The sequence below is a fragment of the Schistocerca gregaria genome, chromosome 6, assembly GCF_023897955.1.
Source record: "Schistocerca gregaria isolate iqSchGreg1 chromosome 6, iqSchGreg1.2, whole genome shotgun sequence".
Taxonomy (NCBI): Eukaryota; Metazoa; Arthropoda; class Insecta; order Orthoptera; family Acrididae; genus Schistocerca; species Schistocerca gregaria.
The window spans coordinates 273152183-273172049 of NC_064925.1; the positions used below are offsets into that span (position 1 = coordinate 273152183).

Sequence of the window (19867 nt, forward strand, 5' to 3'; positions counted from 1 at the left end):
CACTGTGAGCAGCAGCACCAGTGCACGATGCACTGATTATTATATTATAGATTATTATTATAGATATATTAAAGGTGATAGATACAAAAGATCCGGAGAAATGAAAAAACTAACATACTATAGGAAAAAGTGGTCAGCATCAAGCAAACAAGACTAGCGAAACATCTGAATATTATATATGACTGGATCATTGGCAGATTGGCACATGTTGAGCCCAGAATTGAATGTATCTTGTTGTATCAGTCATATGGCTGTAGAGAAGACCCCTTGGGGAGTAAACATTTAATAGCTCTATGGAAAAAGATATGTGATGCACTAAAATCCTGGTGCCTGGATAATTATCTTGTCCTTGAGTTTTGCTCCTGAGAATTAAATGCAGCGGTGCTTGCACAGACATAATCTACACAAAGATATTTCAAGCATAGCACCAGCACCACAGACCACTGATGTGTGCGTAACAGGAAATGGGAAGTGATCACATGCCACACAGACTGGCCTGATCCACATTCCGAATAGCATCCTGTATCGTGTTAGGGCAGCAGACACACTGTATTAATACTCTGTGTGCCTCTGGCAATGGGACACCATACACAGTGCCACCCATATCCTATGCCTCACAATGCCACACATGTACTATGCCTAGATTTCCATTATACTTTTGTGTACATATAATTGAGTCAAGTGTAACACTGTCATATTTTCTTGCACACTCTGTTTTACTATATGTTTTGTTTTTTTTTTTTTTGTGGATTTTAAAGAGGGCATTAGTGTATTTGAACAGTCACTGTATTTATGAATGGACATATTATATTTAACCAGTCATGTATTTATTAATGGAGAAACTGTGTTACGCAGTGCAGAGTAGACGTACATGAATTATCAGTTCTTATGAGGGATTTTAATGTATAATTACAATGAGCTGGATGCAGTTAAAGAAATCACTCATCTGTAGTAACTCTTTGCAACAAAGTTGAATTATACCTCACAGAAAATGCTTTTTTCAGCAAAATGAATGGGTGTACAAACTCATAACAGTAATTGAAAAATAATTGAATTTATAATCTACAAGTAATTATTTAAGACATCTTGTCATACTCATCTGCAGTGTTTCTCTACTTTTCCCATTGTGAGAATATGTTTGTTCTTGTAATACAATTCTTATTGTTCTGTTCTAGAATGTAGAGGTCTTAAAAGATCCAGATGCAGTGAAGCAGCTAGCAAGTATTTTAAAAACAAATGTTCGAGCCTGCAAAGCACTGGGCCACCCATACGTTGTCCAGGTTAGTCCACACTTCATTTACGCATGTAGAGATTAATTGTGTTAGTTACAAAAGCAAGTAGAATATGTGTTCGTAACTTGCATTTCAGTTTCTTGTTCTGCCTTCCATATCCACTTCTGTTGTATCTTCTCCATGATTCCTTGAGCGACTTACTGTTGATATGTTTAGATGGTAATATGCAGTAGTTGTTTAAATGGAGAATTCTCCATTCTGTTGCTCACTACACTGGTTTTTGTCTGTGTTGAGGTAATAGTAACGGCTTTTTAAGGAATGTCTTTATATCTGCATACGGCTCTATGTGCAGTCCTGTCACCATGATATATTGTATTGAGTACCTGCACATCCCACCAGACTGTGCTCTTCTCTTCCTCCACATACACCTTCTATCCCTTCCCATCCCCTGCCCCTCTCTAGGTTGCATTCGCATGACTCGGTCATGTTTGTGTGTGTGCGTGTGCGTGTGCCCACCTTCTTTGCTGAAGAAGGCTTCGGCTGAAAGCTATAATGGGTATGAATGTATGGTGTCTGTTCTTTCAGACATGTATATAATTTCATAGGCCATACTGGGCAATGAATACACCTTCTTCAGTGTGAATGCACCAATGTGTCCAATATCCTGTCGGAGTCTTGGAAGAGGAACATGAAGGAAACGGATAGGTGGCACTTTATGGGATTGTGGATTGGCCGTGAGGCAAGCTGAGATAGTCCATGCAGTTGCAGTAATGCTGCGTCCGGAACAGCGCAGTGGTTACCGCACCTGCCAAGTAGGCAGGAGATTCCAGGTTCGAATCCTGGACGGGTATAAATGTTCACTTGTTGCCACCAATTCCACGTACTGTCTCAATGCAGCTGACAGCAGTGATCCACTCCTTTCCTTTCTTCCACTCTTCACCTTCAATTTACTATAATGTCTAACAACACAGTTTTTTCAAATAAAGACATTGGCTGTTATATGAAATACATTTTATGCTCTACAGCAACCAGCCACAAATTAGTTTTATGTTAATTTTTTCAAAAAGGACCATTACTGGTTTCGAACTTTCTACAATTCATTATCAGACTATTTTTTACACTTGCATTTAAACAAATGATAAATTGGTTTCCTGTTAGTTGCCCTAGGGTAAACAACAATTATAAGTGTATAGCAAAAATTGTTGCTCTCCAGAGTTGTGTTAAAATGCAAATGTGAAATGCCCATGTGGCACTTTCCTTTTTGCGGTGTTCTTCCAGTGAAATATATTTTGAAGAATGTTCATATTCTCACAATCACATACATTTGTGTGTTTGCACTGTAAAATGTTTTCATTTGGTTATAAAATGAATTTTCAGTGTGCACCGTGTCTTGATTTATAGCATCATCCCTAACATTGGTTTGCTACAATATTTTGAAATATATACTGAATTGGAATACAATCAATTTCCATGAGAAAGAAAAGCTTCTGTCCAGAAATCAGCACAGATTTAGGAAGCTTCACGCCTGTAGTGTGATGGACGAAGTGAGCTGATGACACTGTGGGGTATAGAAATTCTTGTCGTTGAGTGATTGTGGAAGGATAGAAGATGACTTTGACAGAATTTCTAGTTGGTGTGATGAATGGCAGGATGCTCTAAATGTATAATAATGTGGGTTAATGTGGATGTGAAGGAAAAACAATCCTGTAATGTGCGAATACAGCATTAGTAGTTGGTGCTTGACACTGTCATGTAGATTAAATATGTAGGCATAGTGTTGCAAAGTCATATGAAGGTGGAATGAGCATGTCAGATTGGTACTAGGGAAGTAGAGTACGCATCTTTGTTTTATTGGGAAGCTCATTTATAAAGCAGATGAGGTATAGCATGCTAGTGTGATCTATTCTTGAGGGCTGATTGAGTGTTTGGGATCTCCACCAGGTTGGATTAAAGGAAGACATTGAAGCAATTCATAGCCGTGCTGCTAGATTTGTTACCGATAAGTTCGATTAGCCTTGCAAGTATTACTGAGATGCACTTCGTGAACTCAAATTGGAATCCCTGGAGGTGAGACAATACTCGTTTTGTGAGGCACTTGTGAGGAAATTTAGGTAACCAACATTAGAGATCTACTGCAGAACCGTTCTACTGCCACCAATATACAATTCGCATAAAGACCACAAAAAAAGACAAGAGAAATTAGGGCTTGTGTGAAGGCTTATAGACAGTAGTTGTTCTCTCTCCTCTGAGTGGAAAAGGGAAAGGAGATGACTGATGTGGTGCACTCTGCTGTGCACCATGCAGTGGTTTGCGGAGTATCTTTGTAGCTATGGCTGTAAGTGAAGGGAAAGGAATAGGGATGAAGGAAAAGGACTGTGAGGTTTAGGAAGTGGGGAGAGTTATGGAAAAGTCACGCATGACCCTGGATCAGGGTGGACTTACCGAAGAGGATGAGAAGAAATACTCATTCCGTTTAAGTCTCCCTGATCTGGGATTCGAGGGAGACATTTTTGTAACCCTCCAAATTTCCTATTCATTGCCTGTCCCTTTCAGTTATCCATTTTCCTTTCCCTTCAATGCTTCAGTCAGAGTAAGGAGCATGTGCCTCTGAAAGGTTGCATATTGGTTGATTATGCTCTTTTCCAGAACTCTTAAAGATGAATTATATTGGTAAGTCCATAACTTCTAAAGTATTTGTTTTTTCCATAGCAGCACTGTATTTATCTTATTTATTTATCTTTTGTTCTTGCTACTAGTTTTGGGGTCGTAACCCCATTATCAAGAAACCCAGTAATGTGCCAGACTACTTAGTGACAAGGAATAATTACTTGAGAATGGTGCTACAACCCTGAAATCAGTAGCAATAATGAAAGGTAAATAAATATAATACCACCAGTGTGGAAAGTCTATTTCCAAAATAAATTGTTGATTGATGTCAGAGCCAGTTTTCAGTGTTACAGAAATTCTGACATATAGAAAAAATTCCATAAAACAAATTTATATTCCTTTGTCCAAAGGATCTGGTCCCCCCCATAAATAACTTTTCAGGAAGTTGTCGTTCGTATATCATGGTTGCATTTACATTTCTGTCTTGTTAGGCTTTGCAATTGTTATGTCATTGCAAATGTCCAATATTTGTTCATATTTGATTTATTTAACTCTGGAGTTGGGAATTTGGACCCAGAGCATGTTATGTAACAGAGCCCAAAATATATACACTGAATTCATAGCATGTCTACTGATTGTCTCAAGTTTCACTTCTCTTAAATGTTGGCACTTTGGACTCAGCAAAACTGTTTTTTCCACAACAAGGAAACATTCATAAATACGTCCATCAACATTTTTAATGCTCTTAATTCTTCAGTAAGTATTCTTGGCTACAGTGATGGAAACCAGTGTCGCAAAGGATATGAGGATATAATTTTTGTCAGTCAGATTTTGAAGGAAAGTGTGCGTGATGGGAACAGTGGGTGTTTGGATAAAAGTCTTGCTAATCTGCAGCCTCTGGAGCCCCCACTGGATCTTGATTACATTAAAAGTGAAGACATTATATGATGGCCTCTTATCCCATTAATCACTTGTTTCATACCTTTGCCTTGCAAATCCTTAAGTTCCTAACAGTTTAATGGAAAATAATTGAGCATTTTGCACTTTTCATAAATTTGAGTATTTGTACACAGTCCTCACCTAATTGAAGACAGCAAACAAAACTTGTATAGTTTGTGAAAAGTGTGTAGTTTCTTAAATCTCTAAACATTTCATCAGCCACTACTGCTAACTACAGAAGTATCCTCATCAGTTGTTTGACATCCTCCTCTGGATAAAGACACCATCTAGACTTCTCTGTACATTACAGTCTTTACCTACATGCATCAATGTCTTTACTTCAGATTTTCTAATGCTATCTGCCTGTGTTCCTTGGTTCACCAACCATCCATCCACCAGGCCACATGTCTTGCTTACTTCCAATACTTTTGCGTTACAGTCATAATCATGTCTTTCACTCCAGTTGCTTATGAGATTCATTTATTTTTATTCCTGTCTTTCCATGTAATCACCACCCCCACTCTCTCCCTCCATTGTCTGTTGATCCACATTTATGCTTATTTATGTATGCTTTTTGCATTAGAAGTTGGTAGATTGCTTACTGTCCCAAGTTACAACTGATGACACATGTTGATTGCTAATGTTGATTTTTCCTTTTTAGGCACATCAGAAGCTTGGTTTAGGAAACCCTGTTTAGTTCACCAAAAGCACTCCTGATTTTTTTATACTTCCCTGGCTATTTCTTTTCATGCCAAAAATATGAAAATTCTTGTACTGATTTGTCCCATTTTCTTCCCATTGTGTTCATTACACATTATTTTAGTCTTATTGTGATTGATTTTTAGGTGTATTTTCAAATTACTTTAGTAAGTGTGTGGAAGTTCTTTGGATTAGAGGAGAACAGTCCAGTGATGTGAGCAAAATAAACATGATTCAGATAGATTTCTTTTAACAGGTATCTTTCTCCATTTTCACAATTTGGTTCTGAAAAAATGCCTCAAGGCTACTGAAAATATTTTAGGGGATGTGGAATCCCACTGTGCAGCTCCTCCTTCTGTTATGCAAGGACTGTTCAGAAAGTATCTGATCTTAATTTTTTTTGTTGAAACCAACAATGGTATCTGGGATGCATGCTCCGTGTTTGTGAGTGCTAACACTCAATTTTTTTCACGACTATGGAAGCGACCATTCACTGCCTATCCATTGACAAGTGAACGCGTGTAAGTGGTAGTCATTGGATTTTGTGTTATGGGCAAAATTACAGAAAAAGTGGAAAAATGTTACTACAACAAATTTTGTTTTAAGCTTGGTGGTGGTTATCAAGTTGAAATAATCCAAAAGATTCAATAAGTGTTTGGGAAAGTAGCAATGAATACCACACAGATAAGGGAGTGGTACATCCACTTCAAAGACAATACTTGTCAGTGAAGAGTGAAGCATGTTCAGTTAGGTCTTTAACATTCACTAATGAGGTTGTTCTTTGCCACGAAAAGGACCATGGAGATGCATGATAGATTAATCATAATCGGACAACTTGCAGGCGAGGTTAAAATTAGTATTGATCCCATTCATTCCATTTTAATGGAACAATGGGAATGCAGGAGCAGCTCAGTAAAATGTGTACCAAAACTTGGAGATTGCACAGGGCTTGCTGGATACTGTGAACCATAGTCCCAACTTCCTTAACACAGTGATCACTAGTGACAAATCTAGGGTTTATGGGTATGACCAAGATACAAAGTTCCAATCATTGATATGGAAGCATCCATCATCCCCAATACCCAAAAAAGCAGGTCAGGTCCACAGCAACATGAAAGTCATGCTGACTCATCTTTTTTTACTCCAATGACCTGGTCCATTGCGAGAACGCACTCGGAGGGTGTTACCGTCAATAAGGAGTTGTACAGAGAAATTCTGCAACCATTATATCTGAATGACGACTGATTTATATTAAAAAAAAAAAAAAAAAAAAAAAAAAGCTGGTATTATTTGAACAGTCATCATAAATTTATTACTGTTCTGATGAAATTGAATAGAAGCTGAAGTTAGCCTCTATAGCTTGTGACGTTCACCTTTTTTATTTCTTCGTTGATGGTCCTCGCTGTTGACGTACTGCATTGTGGTATGGGCTGAAAAATGGAGGATGGAATTTTGACACTGACTACTATAAATAATGTAGCCGACATGTGGATAGTTGCATTTCACAGTTCTTTACTTTTCACTGTTCACAACCCCTCAATGTACACCGTTAATAGGGTCAATTAACTATTGGCAGATTTCAGTAAGCCTCATCAATAGTTTGCAGGCAAACATCAACATATTGCTACAATAGTTTTTGTGTTGGACATCTACGAGCAGTAAAAACCTACCCACACATTTCACAGTCTTTCAAATACATTAAATAGACACTGTCATTGTTTTAACACAAGGTCTATTGGTGTAACACTTACTTAACGGTTAAATGTCTGAAGCTCAGCCATGTACTGACTGTCTCAGGACCAAAAATCAGGCTCTTATATATCATCACAATAATAGGCACTGAAACTACACATTGTTTGATATTTAATTTACAGAAATTACAATTAAAACAAAACTCATTCAAGTAACTGAATGCATCGAAAAATTGGTTCTTTTTAACAGTTTCTTCTACCACAGGGGTTAAGCTGAATTATTTGTTTTAGTGATTAAATTAACAGATATAGTTATGCAAACAGTACTTCGGACAAAACTGGTAATTAGTTTAGAATTAATTAAGAGCTGGCTTTGCTAACATGTTTTCGAATAGAGTCAAATAAATAATCAAAGAAAGCTATTAATTGTTCCTCCAAATGTTTATAATTAGTACAGAATTTGTATTTGTTTATAATTTAAAAATAGAATTTAAGTTACAAAACTATTACCGATTTCACCTTATAACAGAAAACACTAACTAGGAATAGCCGAAATCAATTGCATATTTAAAACTAAGCACAAAATTACATCTGGTGCTATATTCTTTAAAACTGAGGGCCAACTCTCCTCTTTTATGAAAATGCAGATTATACTCATAAATGTCTATGGTAACAAGTCAGGCATGGAAAAATGAATTTAAAGGAGGGAAAGTAAAAATATTCTAGCTTGCTTCGTCACAAGTTGACCAGTCAGAATGTCAAATAACCATCCAGAAGATATTTTAATGGATTCACCGTACCATCAGTAGTTTGGTGGAAGGCCTGGATTTGGATGCATTTAGCCTCTTCAAGGCCAGCTGAGGATCTACATGATTGAGAAGTAGCAAGTGTAAGGTTTAGAAAGTTGATAATGGCTGGGAAAGTTGTGTTGAACACATGTCCTGTAACATCGATCCCAATTATGCAGTTGGCATAGATGAAGCAGCAGTCAATCAGCATCACTTGGTGTCAGTTAGTTAAGTGGAAACTTGTTAACATCTCAATGAATTATAATTCAAAATGTGACTTTTTGGAGACAAGTTCTTAATGTCACACCCAGAAACCCTCAAACTTACTTCTTAGTTATATAATGAGCAAAAATGTTCCACATATATATCAAGACTAGCTAAATCCTGTATATCAGATGTGTGTACACTTCTGTCATCAGCCAATTGGAACGCAGGAATGTGACGTGAACCTGTAGCATCTAAAATATGTTCTTGGCATGTGATGTAGAAACAATAAAAATATGCTAACATTGCAGTCTTTATTAATCTTCTCAGAACAAACAAACATTGTTCATTTAGCAACTCTCCATCGGGGAATCAATACTGGTAACTGAATAGGGGTTGTCATTTTAACAAACTATTGGTGTATTGTACATTATTTAACCATCTAGACTATAACAGAAGATGATAAAGTGCATAGTCCTGTCTTACAGAGCAGTGAAAACATATCAATAGCTCACTGCTTGTTTTTCCTAATTTTAATATTATATTGCCCATCCTGCTTAATATGTTCACTACTTTTTCGTTGACTTCAAAACCCGAAACATTGTTTCATTAGCTTGTGACATCTCCATTTTCTTCTTGCTTCTTTGCATCTGTTCCTGCAAGACTTACATCTACTTCTATACTCAGCAAACCACTGTGAAGCGCATGGCAGAGAGTACGTCCTGTTGTATTAGGGTTTCTTCCCATTTGATTCACATATGGACCACAAGAAGAATAACTGTTTAAACGCCTCTGTGCGTGCTATAATTAATGTAATCTCGTCCTCACGATCCCTGTGAGAGTGATACATAGTGAGTTGTTGTATATTTCTAGAGTCACCAATTAAAACTTGTTCTTTAAACTCTATAAGTAATCTTTCCCAGGATAGTGTACATCTATCTTCGAGAGCCTGTCAGTTCAGTTTCTTCAGCAAGTCTGTGACACTTTCACACCGGCCAAACAGACCTGTGACAATTCATGCTGCCTTTCTCTGTATAACATAATAGGTCTATTTCTGTGAAACATTTTATTTCAGATACATACATGTTATTGTCACCCTTAGCATGCTGCCCTCCTCCATCCCTTCAACACTCCATGTGAATTTTCCATTGATTAAAGTAGTGCTGGAAGTCTTCCCCTGTGAGCTCCTGACTGACATGTTTCACTTTTTCTTTCGCTATTTGATGGGCTGAAATCTTGGCTTTTTAATGCAGATTTGACCTTGCGGTGTAGGTAAATCACATAGTGCTAGGTCAGGCGAATAATATGGATGGTCTAACACTGGGATACTGTACTTCGCTAGAAACCTCTTAACAGTCATGCAGTATGAGACGCTGCATTGTCTTGATACGAAACCCATGACTTGTTCTTCCACAAGTTTGGTGGTTTTTTCCTTATTTTCTCGTGGAGTTGAAGAAGAACCTCAAGGTAGTAATATTGATTAATAGTTTGACATTCAGGTCCTCAGTGAAGATATAAATTCCATGAATATTGAGGGGGAGGGGTAAGGAATCATCATCACTTTGAATCTTTGAATCTTTACTTACTCATTTGAATTTGTTTTGCTCTCGATGAAGTTGGGCCTACGGTTTCAGCAGTTGATGAAATACTCAGCTGACATTGAGATAGAATCAGATTACCTACTTTTCAACATTGTCATCCATTTTTTATGTTGAAGGGCGTCCCAGGCACAAGTCATCTTTAAATTCCACTTGGCGACGTGGGAAACGTTTCAACCATCCAAAAACTTGCATACGTAATAATGGTCTTTACCATATACTTCTTTTAGTAACAGATAGCTTTCAGTAACAGTTTTTCCAAGTTTCATGTGAAACTTCATACCAGTGTGTTGCTCTTATCATTTTTCTGGCAAAACAAAATAACAGGTCTTACTCAAATGAAGGCCCCCGTCCCCACTGGTTTGGCCCCGTCCCCACTGGTTTGGCCCCGTCCCCACTGGTTTGGCCCCGTCCCCACTGGTTTGGCCCCGTCCCCACTGGTTTGGCCCCGTCCCCACTGGTTTGGTCCCGTCCCCACTGGTTTGGCCCCGTCCCCACTGGTTTGGCCCCGTCCCCACTGGTTTGGCCCCGTCCCCACTGGTTTGGCCCCGTCCCCACTGGTTTGGCCCCGTCCCCACTGGCTTGGCCCCGTCCCCACTGGCTTGGCCCCGTCCCCACTGGCTTGGCCCCGTCCCCACTGGCTTGGCCCCGTCCCCACTGGCTTGGCCCCGTCCCCACTGGCTTGGCCCCGTCCCCACTGGCTTGGCCCCGTCCCCACTGGCTTGGCCCCGTCCCCACTGGCTTGGCCCCGTCCCCACTGGCTTGGCCCCGTCCCCACTGGCTTGGCCCCGTCCCCACTGGCTTGGCCCCGTCCCCACTGGCTTGGCCCCGTCCCCACTGGCTTGGCCCCGTCCCCACTGGCTTGGCCCCGTCCCCACTGGCTTGGCCCCGTCCCCACTGGCTTGGCCCCGTCCCCACTGGCTTGGCCCCGTCCCCACTGGCTTGGCCCCGTCCCCACTGGCTTGGCCCCGTCCCCACTGGCTTGGCCCCGTCCCCACTGGCTTGGCCCCGTCCCCACTGGCTTGGCCCCGTCCCCACTGGCTTGGCCCCGTCCCCACTGGCTTGGCCCCGTCCCCACTGGCTTGGCCCCGTCCCCACTGGCTTGGCCCCGTCCCCACTGGCTTGGCCCCGTCCCCACTGGCTTGGCCCCGCCCCCACTGGCTTGGCCCCGCCCCCACTGGCTTGGCCCCGCCCCCACTGGCTTGGCCCCGCCCCCACTGGCTTGGCCCCGCCCCCACTGGCTTGGCCCCGCCCCCACTGGCTTGGCCCCGCCCCCACTGGCTTGGCCCCGCCCCCACTGGCTTGGCCCCGCCCCCACTGGCTTGGCCCCGCCCCCACTGGCTTGGCCCCGCCCCCACTGGCTTGGCCCCGCCCCCACTGGCTTGTCTACAGACACCAGATATTCTGCATTTGTCTGAGAGGGCTTCACACTTCACAGCTGTCGGTTGTTTATCTTTGATGCATGTGAACTTGCTCTGTGACAGCATCAGTCCCATTATTTTATAGCCACACCTTGAACTTTCGATATCCTCTGTTACATTTGGTACAAGTCCCACACACTTGAGAAACATTCTTCTAGAGTGGGTCACATGAATGATTTGTAAACAGTCTGCTTTGTAGACTGATTGCATTTTCCCAGTAATCTAACAATAAATCAAAGTCTACCAAGTGCTTTACGCACGACTGAGCCTATGTGGTCATTCCATTTCACATCCCTGCTGAGGTATTTGTACGAGTTGGCCATTTCCAACTGTGTCTCATTGATGTCGTTATCATGGGATACTACACTTTTTTGACTTGTGAAGAGCACAATTTTTGAACATTTAAAGCAAATTACCAATATTTGCACCACTTTGAAATCTTAAGACCTGACTGAATATTTATGCAGCTTTTTTCAAACAATATTATAGAAATCTGCATCATCTGCAAAAGTCTAAGGTTACTATTAATATTGTCTTCAAGCCATCAAAACACAACATGAAAAGCAATGGTCCCTACCCATTTCCCTGGGGCACAACTGAAGTTATTTCTACATCTGATGCTGCCTTTCCATCCAAGATAACCTGCTATGATCTCCCTACAAAAAATTCCTCAGTCCAGTCACAAATTTTTCTTTATGCAACATATGATTGTACTTTCGACAAAAAGTGTAAATGTGGTACTGAATCAAATGCTTCTTGGAAATCGAGAAATATTGCATCAATCTGACTGCCTTGACCCTAAGCTTTCATTGTGTTGTGTGAGAAAAGGATAATTTGGCTTTCACATAATAGATTGGAATCCATGCCAGTTGGCATGGAGAAAGTCATTATGTTCAGAATACCTTATTATGTTCAAGTTCAGAATGTGTTCCAAGATCATACAACAAATCGATGTCAAGGATATTGGATGGTAGTTCTGTAGATTAGTTCTACAACCTTCTTATAAACAAGTGTGACCTATGCTTTCTTCAAACTCTGGGCACAGTTTTTTATGCAAGAGATCTACAATATATTAGAGTTAGAACATGGGGTAACTTAGCCGCAAATTCAGTATAGAATTTGATAGGGTTTCTGTTTGACCTTGGAGCTCTGTTCAGTTTTAACAGGTTTCAGCTGTTCCTCAGTGCCATTGATAGTAATATCTATTTCATTCATATTTTCAGTGGAAAGAGGATTAAATTGGGGCAATTCTCCTGGATTTTCCTTTGTAAAGGAACACTTGAAAACAGAGTTAAGCATTTCAGCTTTTGCTTTCTTACCATCAGTTTCAGTTCCTGTCACATTCTCGAGTTAATGAAGACTAACTTTTTTGCCACTAACAGCCTTAACTTATGACAGAATTTCTTTGAGTTTCGTAAAAGGTCACTTGATGGTATTCTGCTATGGTAGTCATTGAAGATTTCACACATTGCTATCTTGACAGCCAAACGTGTTTCATTCAGCAACTCTCTTTATAACCCTGTGCTTCATTTCACACCTATTATGCAGTAGTTTCTTGTTTCTTTAGAAGTTTCTTTACAGTCTGACTGTATACCATGGAGGGTGTCACCCAGAACAAATCATTCTAGTGGCATCATATCTGTCCAGTGCATTGTGAACTACTCTTTATAATTTGAGCCATAGTTCCTATATGTGATCTTGGCCCATGCTGAAAGTTTCAAGTTCCTCTTTGATATATGACAGTACTGCTGTTACATTTACTGTATTGAGCATATACAAGGGAGGATTGGAAATTAAAAAAAACATTATTTTTTTTTACTCCTGTGATACTGCAGCTGGAACATGAAAATTTCGTGACAATATAGTTTGAAGTTTGCACTGCAGAGGGTATTTTATATTTATGTGCATCTCTTGTGAGAGAAGCCTGAACTACAAAACAAACACGGGACGCATGTTACTGTTGCCAACTTTTGAAGAACAGTGAAGTGTTGTTCAATATTTGTGGGCCACATGCGTAGTATGTATGGGGATGACTGTAGCTATCTCTATGGGTGTTGTGCACTCTTCTAAGAGAACCATGTGAACCTTAGTGATACTCCTGGTGGCCAGTAGCGGCTGCAATCCCGCAGAATGTCAAAGCGGTTGAGGCAGCAATTTTGAATGACTGGCATGTGCAAATACGAATCTTACTGTAGTAGTTAAACATTTCCTATGGTGTTGTGTATGATACTGTTCATAACATGTTGAAATTCTGCAAAGTTAGCGCTTGCTGGCTACCAAAGACCCAACAGATAACCACATGGGCCAGTGAATGATGACCAGCTTGGTTCACTTAACACCTTACACTACAGAAGGTAACACCTTACACTACAGAAGGTATCACCACTGTTGATGAGTTGTGGGCATACCACTACACGACCGAAACCAGAGAGGCCATTAAAGAGTGGGAACAGTCTGGTTCCCCAGTACGAAAAGAATTTCAGAGTTACTCATTTTGCTATGCAAGTGCTTGTGGCAGTGTTCTGGGATATGCAAGGTGTGTTATTGGTCAACTTTGCTGAACATGAAACCACTGAGAATGCCGGAGCCTACATTAAAACTTTGGTCAAGTTGTGTCATGCCCTTTGTGACAAACACCATAACATTAATGCTGACAGCGTCAAACATATTCATTACAATGCTCGTCTCCATGCGTGTGCTCCTGTTCATGAGAAACTCACCAGATTTGAGTGGGAGTTGCTCCAGCATCCATCATACAGTCTGGATTTTGCACCATCGGACTTTCATGTTTGGTCCCATGAAGAAACTCCTGGCCAGCCAGAGCTTTGTGGTAGATGCGGAAGTGAAATAAGCAATCCACAGGTGGCTACATTTCAACCAAATGGACTTCAATGAACGGGGCATACTTAAACTGGTACCGTGGTGGGAGAAATGTGTCGAACATTCGTGACAATGTAGAAAAGTATGTAAAAGATGTAAGTTCATTTGTGATTTTATTTTGTTACGTATTAAACTTTTTGGTAATGAAATTATTGTACATTAACTTTGTGACCTTCCCCCACATAACTTTCTGCTTCTTCTAGTTGTCCTTTGTACGTTGGTAATCATTGTTGCCACAACCACATCATGGGCACTGATATCAGTTTTGATGTGGACATCCTTGGATCCAATATGTTTCTATCATGAATGGAGTTCTGAACTATCTGTTCTAGGTTGTTTTTTGTGAAGCCATTAATTTGTCATAGGATGCTATGTCATGCTCACAACTAATATAACTTCGTCAGTTGTCTTGGACTGATGTATTGTAACACCTTTGTCATATTCAGCACATTCATCAAAGCCAAGATAGCCAATGTTGTCATCTTGCCCCATTATTTGCTGCCATTGTTCAGCTGCAGTGGCTTAGTTTTCTGGCATGTCGTCTTTTGTAAACATGCATTGAAAGCCAGCCTTATTGAAGCAGTTTGAGATTGTGCATTCTTGCACGGAATCCCAAGCACTTGGTACAAAACGGCATAGTGTCAAAGATTGTGACATTTCTCATCCTAGTAGAAGACAGACCAGCCATTTGTGCACAAAAGCTATCCTGTGCTTTTGTTTAGATGACTTAGATGACTTGGTCAAGTGGGTGAAGGTGGCAATGCATTTGGGGGGGGGGGGGGGGGGAGGAGACACTACGTTTATATTCTCCACACACAATGTATCTTGGGGATGCACTGCACACTGGTCAATAAACAGAGGATTCTCCTATTTCCAACACCAAACCTTGCATCCCAGGCATGCAAGAATTATTCGAAAATAGCTGTTGTTACACATGCATTCGCATTAGATGTTTACTTACATGGAAATGACAGCACATTTTAAAGCATCATGTACTCTTTGCATTTCCAGTTATTAGTGGCACCAACTTTCCTGGTTCACTTTCACTGCAATATAATGAAACAGTTAGCATCTTTTTTACATTTTTTCCCCCTCTGATCTTGAAGTTTTATCAGACAAAAGGTGAAGAAATAAGTCCATTTCATCTCCATTAAAAACATCATTGGGACTGTAAATTCTGTGAGTGATGGAAAAGTATTTTTCCACGATTGAACTGTGTCAGTGTTTACGCTTCCAGCATTAACTCGAATGCATTTACACATTAAATTATGTCTGGTCTTGAACATTTAGATCCAATCATTGTATACTTTGAAAGTTGTAAGGGATTTTGTTTTAAGAAATGTAAAAATAGACAAACAGTTCAGGTTGAGAGGGAGGACATTGTAGCATGCCGTGCACATCTTCTTACACTACTGGCCGTTAAAATTGCTACACCAAGAAGAAATGCAGATGATAAACGGGTATTCATTGGACAAATATATTATACTAGAACTGACATGTGATTACATTTTCACGCAATTTAGGTGCATAGATCCTGAGAAATCAGTACCCAGAACAACCACATCTGGCCATAATAACGGCCTTGATACGCCTGGGCATTGAGTCAAACAGAGCTTGGATGGCGTGTACAGGTACAGCTGCCCATGCTGCTTCAACACAATACCACAGTTCATCACGAGTGGTTATTGGCGTAGAGTGACGAGCCAGTTGCATGACCACCATTGACGAGGCGTTTTCAGTTTGTGAGAGATCTGGAGGATGTGCTGGCCAGGTCAGCAGTCGAACAATTGCTGTATCCAGAAAGGCCCGCACAGGACCTGCAACATGCGGTCCGGCATTATGCTGCTGAAATGTAGGGTTTCGCAGGGATCGAGTGAAGGGTAGAGCCACGGGTCGCAACACATTGAAATGTAACGTCCACTGTTCAAAGTGCCATCAATATGAAAAAGAGGTGGCCGAGATGTGTAACCAATGGCACCCCATACCATCACACCGAGTGATTCCCCAGTATGGCGATGATGATTACACGCTTCCAATGTGTGTTCGCCACGATGTCGGCAAAAACAGATGTGACCATCATGATGCTGTAAACAGAACCCGCATTCATCCGAAAAAATGACATTTTGCCATTCGTGAACCCAGGTTCGTCGTTGAGTACATCATCGCAGGCACTCCTGTCTGTGATGCAGTATCAAGGGTAACCGCAGTCATGGTCTCAGAGCTGATAGTCCACGCTGCTGCAAACATCGTCGAAGTGTTCATGCAGACGGTTGTCGTCTTGCAAACGTCCCCATCTGTTGACTCAGGGATCGAGACGTGGCTGCACGATCCATTACAGCCATGCGGATAAGATGCCTGTCATCTCGCCTGCTAGTGATAAGAGGCCATTGGGATCCAGCACGGCGTTCCGTATTACCCTCCTGAACCCACCGATTCCATATTCTGCTAACAGTCATTGGATCTCGACCAACGTGAGCAGCAATGTCGCGATACAAGAAACTGCAATCGCGATAGGCTACAATCTGACCTTTATCTAAGTCAGAAATGTGATGGTGTCCTCCTTACACGAGGCATCACAATGTTTCACCAGGCAACGCCAGTCAACTGCTGTTTGTGTATGAGAAATCGGTTGGAAACTTTCCTCATGTCAGCATGTTGTAGGTGTTGCCACCGGTGCCAACCTTGTGTGAATGCTCTGAAAAGCTAATCATTTGCATATCGCATAATCTTCTTCCTGTCGGTTAAATTTCGCTTCTGGAGCACATCATCTTCATGGTGTAGCAAGTTTAATGGCCAGAAGTAGAGAATTTTGAGAGAAAATGATAAAGGTGCAAAGAAACCTGTCATGTATACTGATGAAACATTGGTGCATACACGCAATACTATCAGTAAACGTTGGCAGCAAAATGACGTACAAAATGTGTGGTAAAATGAAAGTTCTGGACAAAGAGCAATAGTAGTTCATGTGGCAGCAGAAATGGGGTTCAGTAAGGGTGCAGAGCTCATCTTTGATTCAAGATCAGCATCGCAAGATTATCACAATGAAATGAACAGTGAAAATTATACAAAATGGCTGCAAGATCACTTCATACCAAATATTCCAGGTGTAAGTACTGTGGTATTAGACAATCCACCCTAGCATTGTATTCAAGAAAATAAAGTACTAACACATCTTCTCGTAAAGCATATATGCGATCATGGCTGACTAAGCATAAAATTCTGTCGGGTGCGGATTTAACATGCAACAAACTTTTGGAAGTGTGAAACTTTACAAACCTTAACCAGAATATACAGTAGGTAGAGTACTAAAAGAACATGGAAAAGGAATTAGTGTTCGCCTTCCACCCTACAGCTGTGATCTGAACCCCATCAAACTTATCTGGAATTTAATGAAACAAGAAGTTTCAGCGAATAATGTCCGCAGCCTTACCCTTTCCCTACTTAAACAAATGACTACAGCGGCAATACAGAGCATTGCGAAAGATGACTGTAAGGAGGCTTGTGATAAAGTGAAAACTATTATGGGCATATACTGGCGCAGACGCGCTGATGGGCGAACCTATTGAGAGCGTAATTATTCATCTTCAACCAGGAGGAGGAGGAGATTAGTGTTTAACGTCCCGTCGACAACGAGGTCATTAGAGACGGAGTGCAAGCTCGGGTGAGGGAAGGATGGGGAAGGAAATCGGCCATGCCCTTTCAAAGGAACCATCCTGGCATTTGCCTGAAGCGATTTAGGGAAATCACGGAAAACCTAAATCAGGATGGCCGGAGACGGGATTGAACCGTCGTTCTCCTGAATGCGAGTCCAGTGTGCTAACCACTGCGTCACCTCGCTTGGTTTCAACCAGTGACAGTGAGATTTTTTCGCATGGTTCTGAGGGTGTATTGGATGAGCTGGCTCAGACTCAACAGAGAGAACTGCTTCAAATATCAGCAACAGCTCTACCGAGTCAGTAGATATGTGCAATAGAGCTAGGTGTTCAGCCTTTATATATGGATTAAAGGTTGTTGAAAACATTGTATTAAATTTTTCACTAGGTCATATATTTTGTTCTTGTCTTACTTTTTTCGTTTGGAATGCTTGTGTATGTGATTTTAATAATTTTTTTTATTCAGATTAATGTTTAAATGTTTATATTGATCAAAAAACAAAAGTAGAATAGTATGTTTCTGTTAGTTTTGCAATGCAGTCAAAAATATATTTTTCGCTACGAGATTTAATAATATAGTGATCAAATTTAAAAAATGTTGCAGCACCTGACAGACAACCTACAACCTCTTGCACAGTAAATAGAAGTGTTGTTCACGGCACTACTTCAGCTGACAGTATGTACTCTCTAATTTAATGGAATAGGTCTTCATGCAAAATTCCGATTCCCCCTCCCCTGCCCCCATCCATTACTTTGCAAACAACGGCCCACTAGAATGAATCATTCCAGGATGTGATACCTGGGTTCATACCCTACACCACTGTATATATAGTTTCAAAAAATCAACACCGCCCCCTCCAGTGGGGACCGATCTTTGTTAGGATTATTAGATCGTACCCCAAATTTCTGTTTCTTTTTCATTCCTTATGCTTTCCTGCAGAATAATGTGTTAACAGCAAACTTATTTTTATTTGCTGCACGACCGACTCCAGTTATTAGATCCAAAAGCAACGGTTTCATTTTAATTTTGCATGATTCTCTGCAGACGAATGTGTTAATAGCAAATATAGCACACGTTGGCTTCAGTTATATATTATAATACTTTTTTTACATGTAGAAGAATATATTAAAACAGAGTGAACCATTGTCTCCTAAACTCATGCACAGCTGCATTGTAGTCCATAAAATAACAGTTTCATGTTATTATTGTTAATTTCGATTGTTATTATTGTTAATTTCGATTGTTTTTCTATACAAGAATGTGTGGGTGTGTTTTATCTGCTGGACATATACAAAGTACAGTTCGCAAACCGTGTTACATTTTCATGAGCGCAGTTATACTGTTCGTGCATCATCCGAAACTACCAATAGTAGCATACGACAACAGGTCGCAGCAGGCCCAGCTAAAACAGCAATTGTAAACTGAATGGGTAATACCTATGTATGACCACAATTCATTGCCTAAAGCTACAACAACAAAAACATTTATATTATTTTTTGCTATTGCAATTCGCATTCAACCACATTCCTATGTTTTGTGAAGTGAAACTCCCCTCTTTTCTCAGTAAATTTTTGTAGGCTGAGAAACACAAGAGGTCAGTTGTGCATGTTTCATCAACTCAATTGCCTGCAGCCCCCAATACAATCCATCTTCAATCTTCTTCCCCTGAATAATTTTAGTGGATGGGGTAGAATTTTGTCATTGTTACTCTTGCTTTTAACATAGAGGCAGCAGTGACTGTCACCAACAGCAAACATTTGACTTCCCTATCTTCTCCTGGTCATAGGATGCATAGGACAGTTCTGATTCTGGGCTGCAGTACTTTGATTTGTCTTTCCATTTCTTTCCACAGGAGTAGGTGAAGTTTTCCTGGTGCTTGGGAATCTGAGTTCTCCACTTCAGCATTAGCTATATATCTGCTACAGCTGTCAGTGGTCTTGTCAGCTGGAAGCCAAATTTAGTCTCAAATATATGTTTGTGTCAACTAACTTGTTATACTGCAACCACTGATACTCTCCAGGAATCCCTGAAAAGTAGGGTTCTTTAGCATGTTCCATGGCCAACACTAAAACCTTTCTCTCTAGTGTATTAAGAGTTGAGAGTAAAGGAAAATTTATTTTTTTAGATTCGGGGAATCAATACCAAAAGAAAAGT

General features: G+C 40.6%; 1 protein-coding gene across 2 annotated transcripts in view; it reads left to right on the forward strand.

Moving 5' to 3' along the window:
• The window catches only part of LOC126279057 (exportin-1), a 150205-nt gene that overhangs the window by 105004 nt on the left and 25334 nt on the right, over positions 1 to 19867 (forward strand). For both annotated transcript variants that reach the window (XM_049979488.1, XM_049979486.1), the window contains exon 14: positions 1176 to 1280. In XM_049979488.1, coding sequence (XP_049835445.1) covers positions 1176 to 1280 — 105 coding nt within the window. The remainder of the gene's footprint in view (positions 1 to 1175; positions 1281 to 19867) is intronic.